The sequence below is a fragment of the Otolemur garnettii genome, unplaced genomic scaffold (genome assembly GCF_000181295.1).
Source record: "Otolemur garnettii isolate 467f Iridium unplaced genomic scaffold, OtoGar3 scaffold00090, whole genome shotgun sequence".
NCBI lineage: Eukaryota > Metazoa > Chordata > Mammalia > Primates > Galagidae > Otolemur > Otolemur garnettii.
The window spans coordinates 5,240,760-5,251,436 of NW_003852485.1; the positions used below are offsets into that span (position 1 = coordinate 5,240,760).

At 34.8% G+C, this 10,677-nt stretch overlaps 1 protein-coding gene across 3 annotated transcripts in view; it reads right to left on the reverse strand.

Annotated features, from left to right (window-relative positions):
- The window catches only part of SCN9A (sodium voltage-gated channel alpha subunit 9), a 166,617-nt gene that overhangs the window by 50,390 nt on the left and 105,550 nt on the right, over window positions 1-10,677 (reverse strand). For all 3 annotated transcript variants that reach the window (XM_012808458.1, XM_003795149.2, XM_012808459.1), the window contains one exon: window positions 4,940-5,057. In XM_012808458.1, coding sequence (XP_012663912.1) covers window positions 4,940-5,057 — 118 coding nt within the window. The remainder of the gene's footprint in view (window positions 1-4,939; window positions 5,058-10,677) is intronic.

The following is a 10,677-nucleotide window of genomic DNA, read 5'->3' on the forward strand; positions in this document are numbered from 1 at the left end:
TTTTTTTTTTGCTGTTTTTGACCAGGGCTGAGTGTGAAACCCCCACCTCTGGCATATGGGGCCGGTGCCCTACTCCTTTGAGCCACAGGCGCCACTCGGCTCCTTCTTTTTTCTCAGCTCCCCAGGGCATATCCCCCAGGACATGTGCTGCCGCTACCCTGACTTAAAGATTCTTCATGGCTCATTCTTTACATGGCTCATTTCAATTTGTTTTCAGGTTGCTGAACAAATGTTACCTTTACAGAAAAGCTTTCTCTGACCATACTTATATGACAGTTGCTGGGAGAATGGCAACTGAAGACCCCATTCTTGGCAAGGGAAGCATCTCCAGAGAAAGAAGAAAACTAAAAAGTAAGCTGAGTGAGTCAGAACAAAGAAAAGCCAGCTAGTTCACATTTAAGCTAGCCATTGCTAGCAAGCTTCTTGCCCTTTCTGAAATTAAAGACTATTAGGGATACAGCTAAGCTACAAACACCCTGCTGGGTCTGTGAGTAATCTGAGGAGAAAAATGGCCATAAAAGAGATTAAGGCAAGTCCTAGAAAAGATACATCTTCTAGAATGTTTCCTGCCCATTAAACAAGCAAAGCAGATACCCATTGTGGAGATTTGCATTTGCCTGGGGCAGAGACCAAGGGCATAGCTTGAGCTCTGAGATATGGGCAGAAGAGTTTATATCCCTTATCACAGAGGAAAATCTTCTGTGGTGGGGATGGGAGGAAAATGCCTCCCTCCCACCAATCCCTCAGAGGAGATTACCACCAGCGGCATTTTACTCCACAGAGAATTAGCAGAGCTTAACACCTCCCTAGAAATCTGTGTGTGAGAACTCAAGCAGGAGGCTCTCCCAAAACAAGGCTCAGATTTTGGATTTCTGAAGGCCACCCTCAAGGTTAATATTAATAATAACAATAGCAGCTGATACGATCAATCAGAGAAATTGCTGACGTCTTTGTTCCCTCCCTCATCTTACCCTCTGGGCAAACAGACTTCAATAAAATCAGAGTGGAGCAAACACTCTGGGCCTGGGAATCCCACAATGGGCAATGGACCCCTGAGCTCCCACTTTTAATTCTACTCTATGTCTCTTGTCTTTCTTTACCATCCTAATATTTCTAAGATTAGTATTTCTAAGAAATACTAATATTTCTTCAGTCCATCACTGCCAGTTTCTGCAGGTCTCAGCAGATGCTGCCTCGGGGAGGGACCCCGACAACAGTAGTTTCCTTCCCTCACTCTTGGTATTTCCTTTTTTCATTTTTTCTCTATCACTTTTTACTTATCTGACCTACTGCCGATGTACATGCTTACTTGAGTAAGGGGCATCGTTTTCTTCATAGCTCTTACTCTCTCCAGTGTGTGGAACTGGACCTGGCATGTCAATGTTTAATAATTATTTGTTTATTGGATAGAAGAATGAATAGTAAATAAATGATTGAAAGGGTGAGCAAATTGTCTGTCCTGCTGAATTTATCAGGCTGAGCCTCTCAGCAGATTCAGAGAGTGTATAAAGTTTCCACTGGAGCATATCAAAGTGATGTGACTCATACATATAGTAGAACCTCCACAGTTGGCCACCTTCCTACATTGACCACCTCCTTAAATTGACCTCATTTTCATAGACCTTATATGCATCACATCTACATATAGCAGTACTGTAGGCCTAGTTCCTTATGTTGAACACCTCTGCATGTTGACCAGATTGTTAAATTTTGTGACAGTGGTCTGTCTACTTATAGAGGGTCTACTGTGTATATTCTTTCAGTAAAGCTTCAGTATTCCAGGCCAAAGTCCATTTGCAATGTGTTTCTATACTATCTCAACTACACTAGCCTCAGTCAAGAAGTTACAAAATCTCAAAGTAATTATAAAAGTATTTTTATTGATGTTTTGTAAGATTAAAAAATACTTTGTAAAGTTCTGTCTTAGTGTGATAGCACCTATGTCTGTAGATTTTTTTCTACATCTCTTTTCTTCTTTGATTTGTTTGTAAGCCCAACTTCCATCTAGTTATCCTAGAATTTTAAGTCATGGTTGTATATAAAACAAATAGGGAAAATACTGGAAGTAACAGTACAAATTTAAGTCTACATGCTGTTGTAAGCCAGCCCTCTTTCCCCTGCCCACTCCTGTTATCCTGTCCCCCCTCTCTAGCCCATTTCCCTCTTCCTCCCTCCTCCCCCCAGAGTAAATTCCAGGAACAAGGCAAGTCCCTCCTCCCCCCAGAGTGGCCGAGAATGTGCTTCCCAGCCATGTTCCCAGGCCCCCTTTTTCCCCCTAGGGTTGCCAAGAATAAGCTTCAGGTACAAGGAAGAAAAGTCCCAAGTTTCACAAAACCCCTAAGTTCTCAGTAGATGAACAATGGTGGAAAACTCACCGAGACTTGATTACTTACTGTTGTATAACCATAACCATTGTGATATGAGATATATCCATTGTCAACCAAAGCTGTATTAATTATTGTTCCATTGCTGTATCCATGACTACCCAAGTTGTAACCCACCTTAACCAGCCACGTTTTGCTTCTGTAATATGCTTGCCCAAGGCCTATAAAAGGCAACTCACCCTCACTCCTGGGCTGCTGACTGTCTCTCGGAGCAGCAGCCCCTGTGGCAGGTAAAATAAATTACCAATTAATTAACCTAAGTGGGGGTCCAACTCTATTTTTCCAGGTCTCCTAAGTTATTTCAATGCCTCTGATAAACTTAGAAGCAACTTCATACTGACAAAATATTCAAATGTCTGTAACATAAACACTTCTAAAGGAAATTCTATGTGCTTTGCTTATGACACTAATTTCAACAAGCACAAAACTTATATCAATTTAGTGTCATACTCCCTTATTTCTCACATAAATGATACTTTGTGTGTATTTAAAGAAAATTCACATACTCATTGTAGCTCAGGGATATCTTTATTTGCCAGTCATTTGCTTAATGTATGATTGGTTGAGAAAATAATGAAGAATAAAAGTAGGGCAATGATTTCTATAAAAAATAAAAATAAAAAAAATGCTGAGGGCTGAGGATAAGCCCATGATGAGATAGTAAGTAATTCGCATCAATAATGGCATAGCTTCTATGTAGGATTGTTAATAAAATCCTTGAAAAACAAGGAAAGTAGAAGACAGGTAGGCACTGTGCTTATTAATTTATAAGTATTATGTTATTCAATCCTCTCAATATCCCCATGACATGGATATTGTTGGTATCCCCATTTTATAGTTGAAATATAAAACTTAAAGACATGCTCAAGATCTCATAGAGAGTTAGTAATAGGCCAATTAGAATTGATGTTTATCAGGCTCCAAAACTTGTGCTCTCTATTATAGTATTATACTAGTATACAACCATACCCTAGGTTTGTATTTTTACTTAAATGCTACCATACTTATTCAGCCAACACTGCATCCTTTCCTATATCAAGATCAAAGTTACCACTTTGAATAAAATCCATGAAATATTCTGGGAGAAGTAAGATGTTCAGTATGGTAGAAATTGAAAAGGAACAGAAGGAGGTAACTGTTAGAAACCAATAGTCTGAGGTCAAATTTAATGAGCTTTACAAGCCAAGTCAAGAACTGGACTTTATTTTATAAAGCAAGAATCTTAAAATTTTAGTGTGCGACAGAATTTTGGAGAAGGTTTGACCCTATCCATGGTTTCTGATGAACTTGTGAGTAAAAGGAAGAGTTAGGCCTATCCCAAAATTCTTAGCTTGAGGGGCAAGAAAGCTCATAATATTACTCCATGAGATAAAGCCTGGAGGAAGTTGTAGATTATGTGGAAGAGAAAACATTGAAGCTTATTTCAAACTCATTAAGTATGAGATATTTTAAGACAAGAAATGGAGATGACCAAGAGGGAGTTGTAGATAGATCTAGAACTCAAGAGTGAGACATTGATTTCAAGAGTTAATAGCACAGAAATGGTTGTTCAAGCCACAGGTGTGGAAGAAACATCTCAGAACTTCACTTGAGGCCAAGAGTTCAAGACCAGCCTTGGCAACACAGTAAGACCTCATCACTAATTTTTTAAAAAAATTATTCTGATGTGGCGGTCTGCACCTCTGGCCTTAGCTCCTTGAGAGGCAGAGGCAGGAAGATCACTTGAGCACAAGAGTTCAAAGTTATAGTGAGTTAAGATTGTGTCACTACATGCCAGCCTGGGTGACAGAGTAAGACCCCGTCTCTATAAAAAAGAAATATGAGGAGGCATCATTATAGCATGTGCAGAGACATAGTCATTAAAGGAAATACAAAAATCACATCAGAACTCTCAAATATATAAAAGAAAAACAAAGGTATGAGGCAGCCTCTGAAACCAAATGAAGGAAGAATTTGAGACACACTTTGATTAACAGTGTTTTACACAGTTCACTGGAAGTTAGTGAGTAGTTTTAATTTTTAATGAAAAAGACAATGATACAATCTATTGCACTAACTCTTATTCTAATGGTTTTGTGAAACTGGAAATATGAATTAAAGCTCTAAAGCAGTGGTTCTCAACCTTCCTAATGCCACAACCCTTTAATACAGTTCTTCATGTTGTGGTGACCCCTAACCATAAAATTATTTTTGTTGCTACTTCATAACTGTAATGTTGCTGCTGTTATGAATCATAATGTAAATATCTGATATGCAGGATGTATTTAGGCAACCCCTGTGAAAGGGTCATTTGACCCCCAAAGGGGTCGCAACCCACAGGTTGAGAGTGGCTGCTCTAAAGTAAAAAGCAGTTGAGTGATTTACAGTATCAGACACTATCATTGGAATTACTGTGAGAGTGTCCTACATGTGGACACTGAAATGTAAGGAGCACCAGGGACTTACCCAGAGTTATCACGGAACCACAACCACATCAACATGGAATGGTACGAGATATTAAAACAAACCCCAAACTAATAAACTGATTCTAACCAAGGTCTGTATTTTTGTCTTACCCTCTGTAAAACAGGCCTCTGGCTCATCTGAATTCACATGTTCAGCCTCTGCTTCTTCTTCTCCTGGCAGAGGATTATCAACTGTACTGCACTCGGAGGAACTCGATCGGTTCAATCTCTAAAAAGGAATGCCCCACCCCACCAAAGAGTTCTTTTAGAGTTCATTCAAATCCTGCATTTAAGCCTTAATTAATCATTAGAGTCATGCAAAGTATTATGAAAAGGGATAATTAAATGTATGATGGCCATAAAAATGTATAAACACACACTGAGGTCAAGTAGCCTGATGGTGCATCTATACTTGATCTGTCTACATCATCCTGTGAAATATAAATTTTATTATTTTTGTGATGCTAACGATTGTTTAGACAAAATAAGAATATGTAATGTTTGATTACATTACATTAATTATCATTTTTTCACCGTACTGGCAATGTGTTATTATTTTTATGTTTAATATAAAATGTATAAACAAACAGTGACACTATTTTAGGATAACCAAGACCCTAACAGTAATATTATACACATAACAAATTGCCATTGCCTGGTAGTTGAAAGTTCAGATCTAACAGTGGACAGAAGAACTCACTGATAGTTAAGATTAAAAAATAGATTAGTATAACATACAATCCAAACATATTTTTCCAACATCCTCAAATTTAAGGATTTATAACAGGATGATATAGATAGGAGATCTTTGATCAAAACCAAAAACATCAAATACTGTATTGGAAACAAAATGCCCATGAGTACACCAGAACCACCCATTTTAGATAAAAATTTAGCATATAGTATAAACTATATATTATTTATAGTGTCAAGAGAGTGGCTACTAATGTGAGCACCACATGCAAACTCTGAAACAAAGAGTCGATGACATTGAAGACAGCAGACTTACACATGGGAGTCATGAATTCATTGTCATTATGATCAGATAGTTGATCATAACACAAGTTTTCCCACCCAGAAATTTATGATTCAAAATAATAATTACACATATACACATACACAGAAATTCTGAGAGAATATACATACAGCAATTGTAGCAAAACATTGTCAGATTTTCCTAATATTATTTTATAAGGGAGTGGAACAATACAACAATGGAAGATTGATTTTTCATTCTCATTTGCTAAAAGATACAAGGATATTGAAAACGACTAGTTTTTATAACACATGCTTCTCTTACGACTGCCAGTTTTGGTTTTTAGATAGTTCAAGCAAATGCAAAGACTAGAATGAAAAAATATTTATTTCAGTTAAATTGTTCTTCAATCTATTAATCTGCATTAATATCACAGGCCCAATCTAACTAATTTTTAGAGACTGACTTGGAAGCTAGAAGTATTCTTTTCAGGTACCACATTAAATTCTCAGTACTATTATTACATGTATCACACAGTATACAACATCTTTAAAAATGGCATTGATAAATTATTATACACAAGGAATGACAGAAGCAAAGTGTTTTTTATAACTAGAGTAAAGAATTATGAACATTCTATTAAGTGAATGAATGTTTATAACCGTAGTTGTCATAGAGGCATTATTCCTACCAGGTAGAGGAGTTTGTAATAGTATGTTATGAGCAAAATCCATATGAAATTTCACTTAAAACAGGTTATTTAATTCAACTCATTGAATTTATCTAAATTACTTATTAAAAAAAGGAATTAATTGTGATTAAATATTTTACAGGGTTTAAGGCTTTAAAATGTAATTTAGAGAACATTTTTGGGGAAATTTATAATTATTAATATGTTTTATTGTGTCATTTACCAGAAAAAATGTTAAATGCCATATTTAAAACTTTACAATTTTTGATGGGTTTAATTCTGGACCTCTCAGCTGCAAGTGAACTTATCACCAGAGAACTGACAGATGAGGCCCTATGATTTCGTGAAAAGACAACCAAGCCTTTTAACCCTTAAAAAAGATTTATGGGCCTAGTCTTTGAGGCCAAGGAGTAGGAAGAATTACTGATAGGAGAACATAAAGTACTTCCCTGCTAACAGAATATTAAAAATAAGAAATAGTTATAATTGCTTTTTTCTCAGCTGGTGACAACTTTGAAATAAAATGATTTGTACTTGCAAAATTCTGATCTAGACTAAATTAATGAAAATATTTTGAACACCACTGCTTGTTTTCTTACTGTTTAAAAGAGTATTAACAAAGACTTGAGCCAAGTTAGATGACTAAGTAGAAATTCAGGTGTTTTTATTTAGTGTGTATCTTGCCATTTAAACTTTTTTTTCATATGTAGATTTTATGGCAATTTTTTTTTTTTAACTAACTTCAATTTGTCTCAGATTTTATATCATAAAGTTATTCAACATTCTTGCTGACTGGAATAGAAATTATCAAAATGTTTAACATTAGCTGCAATTAATTTTACCACCAGCTAAATGGTTGTGGCTAATAGATTTGGGGAAATTCAATGTTTTCTTAGAAGTGAATTAAGGATTGAAACAATAACGACTTTAGTTCTGCATAGCAAATTAAATATTTGATATTTAAAAGAAAATATTTAAAATAAATTTCCTTTTAAATGTTTGGTATTTAAAAGGAAAAGATGGTTGGAAAAAAAGAAAATACATGGAAAACATAGTGATAAACTAACTAGGTTCTATTATATGCCAGTAAGCAAAAAAGGCTTTCTGTTTGCAAAAAAGATTTTTTAAAGAAGGTTCAAGTCAACATCACCTATCTTTTGATTTAACAACCCAGTTCTTACAATCAATATCTATAATGTTCATGAATCATGAAGAAATAAAACAGTAAAGTTCAGACTAAATGAACAGAAGACTTTTAGAAAAGAATTCCTCACACAGCTACCACACTGGGTAAGCGTCCATTGTTTTCCGAATTTACCCTTCCATTATGGGCTAACCCAATTTTAAATATTCATTGTAATGTAGAGCCAAAACAAACTTTCTTTTCTCTTGCAATTGTTATGCTTTTTCCTCCCTCTGGAGAAGTGCAAATACCACCTTCTTATAACCTTTAAAAATGAGAGATCACCTATGAGACTAACATTTGTGTATTTCATCTTGAGTTTAAGGATGCTTAGTTTCTTTAAACGATTTAGCTTTTGGGGCCTTGCAAGGTCCCTGCAATTTTTTTCTAATCCTAAAATTTCTTAGTATTCTTTTTTTAAAGGTAATGCCTCGCATTAAGAAACAAAACAAAACTCCAGAAATTCTTGACCAGTGGTACTTTCCTCTCTGTTATCTGAATTTTCATGTTATTCCACTAATTTAGCAGTAGAAAGGTGTCCATTTATTTACTGGTTGCAATAAAATCTCGGCTCATATTAACATTATGGGCAACTAAAACTCTGGCTCTTTTTAAAATAAAGGGCAAGAAAACAATTTCACTCAGAGTTGTTATTTTTACCAGAATTTTCTTTTTAGGGATCTTTCTATTGAATAATGTGACAATTCACATGACTAAATGATAAGCTCTTGAATATAAAAACAAACACAAAGGCAACAAGTTTTTCTCCTTTGAGACACATTTTTTTTTTTGTCGCCCTTGGAAGAGTACTCTGGAGTCATAGCTCACAACCACCTCAAACTTTTAGGCTCAAGCCATCCTCTTGCCACAGCCTCCTGAGTAGCTGGGCCATAGATGTCCACCACAACAGCTGGTTAGATTTTCTATTTTTTGTAGAGATGGGATCTCTCTCTTGCTCAGGCTGGTGTCCAACTCCTGAGCTCAATCAACCCACCTACCTCCGCCTCCCAGAGTGCTAGAATTACAGGCATAAGCTGCCACTGCAGGCTAAGTAACAACTTTTAGCCACATAAGAAAGCTGGATTGGCTACAGATTATCAGCTGGATCTTACCGTATCAGGTTAGAGTACCTTTCTAATAAAAAGGAAAGGGACCTACACTAAAAAGGCCTTGAAATGTAAGGTACCCATGGGTATTCAAGGGCTCTGTGTCTGATCACAGAACCTCTATGCTGTTTGCAGAGAATAAATATTTCAGTAGATATAATGCAAACGGTCAAATCAGAAATGTCTTTAAAACTTTAGAAACAAGCATTTCAACAGCACTACCACTGAGGCTTACTAAAATATTGCAACAAGTAAACAAAGATTGGAACATAAATAAACTTGAAACCAAAATGTGAGACTGAGACTCTAGCTTCTTATATATCTTTTACAAAGGAAAAGAAAAGAAGGACAAATAAAACTGGACAGCCTGTATATTAGAGTCATTTTTGTTATCCCTTAATGCTACTTAAAACAAGGAAAGGTAAAGAAAGAGAAATTTCAGTGAAGGAAATAATGATCAGTTTTGGAAACCTGCAGATTTCTAATATTGATAATACAATTTAAAATAGAAATTCTACATTGATTAAATGTTTCTCTCCTAATCTTTATGTAGATAGCATCTACGAATGTGCCATATTTCAATACATTCTTCACAACTAAAAATTTCAGTTTTTATTTTATCAGGAGAATACTCATTCATTAACAGTACCTCATTTTTTCTAATAATGGTTCAGTAAATATGTAATAATAATTTATAATTCAATACTTATATATATGCATGATGCATTTTTCTGGATATGTTTTCTCAAAAGATAGGTATTTTACAAATACTTCTATAGATATTATTATATATATGTGTGTGTGTACACACACATTATCTTTAGGTTTTAGTTAAATGAAATTTACCACTTTCTGGAATTAAAATAATTTACTATGAGAGTATTGACTCTAATTCACCACCAAGTTAAAAATAGAAAAAATATGTCTCTTACTTTAGGGCATTTTGAAATTAACATCTAGTAAACTAGAACACTAAAACAATGTTTTTGGTTTTCATTTGAATGGTTAGCATTAATATCTCCAGAATGTGTCAATTTTAGAATAAAGTTTTGCTTTTGTCATTGCACAATGGATACAAATAATACAAACATCTCCACAATGACAGAGAAATTCAAAACATGAATTGGATTATAAAAAGTGAAAGATTGTTATTAACATGGATTTTTTTTCCCACCAGGAAACTATTAGAGTTCATTCAACTGGGTATACCTAAATTTAAAAATATACATGTGTACATTTATGTATCTGAAGAATACATTCTCCTTTCTTATGTTTTAGACATTTGATAAAGAAATCCATACTAACCTGTTTCATACTTTAGCAAAAAAAGTTTTATAATTTATTGACAGATTTTGTGTTTATAATATGCTCTATTTAAACCTCCTCTTTTCTAGATACTTCCCTTGTTACATATCATCAGAAACTCATTTTCATCAGTGAATAATATTGCTCCTGGAATGAAACATTTCAAGCACTTATCATTTCCTCATTCTTAAGCAAGATCTATTAACTTTTGATCAATGCATTTTCTATATGAGAAAATAAAATCAAATATTAATTGCTGGATTGACTGAAAAAAAAATAACATCCTAATAATCACTATGTTTAAAATCATTTCAAAATGTACTCAAAGTTTACACTAGAAGCAAGATGCTTTCTTCAGCTTCCCACTTCCTAGATAGGTGCTAAGATCGCAGTTTAATTGTGAGTTGCAAGTTCCTTATCTATAAACACGAGGCTAGAACGACAATGATTTTTTCCTGCTCTGAATTTTATGCCTGAAAATTTCTCCTCCCCCGAATTTTTAACATCATTTTAATGTACTGAATTGAAGTGTGACAATTTAAAGTGACCTACATCTATATTTAGGTAGATTAAATTAGGAAGAGAACT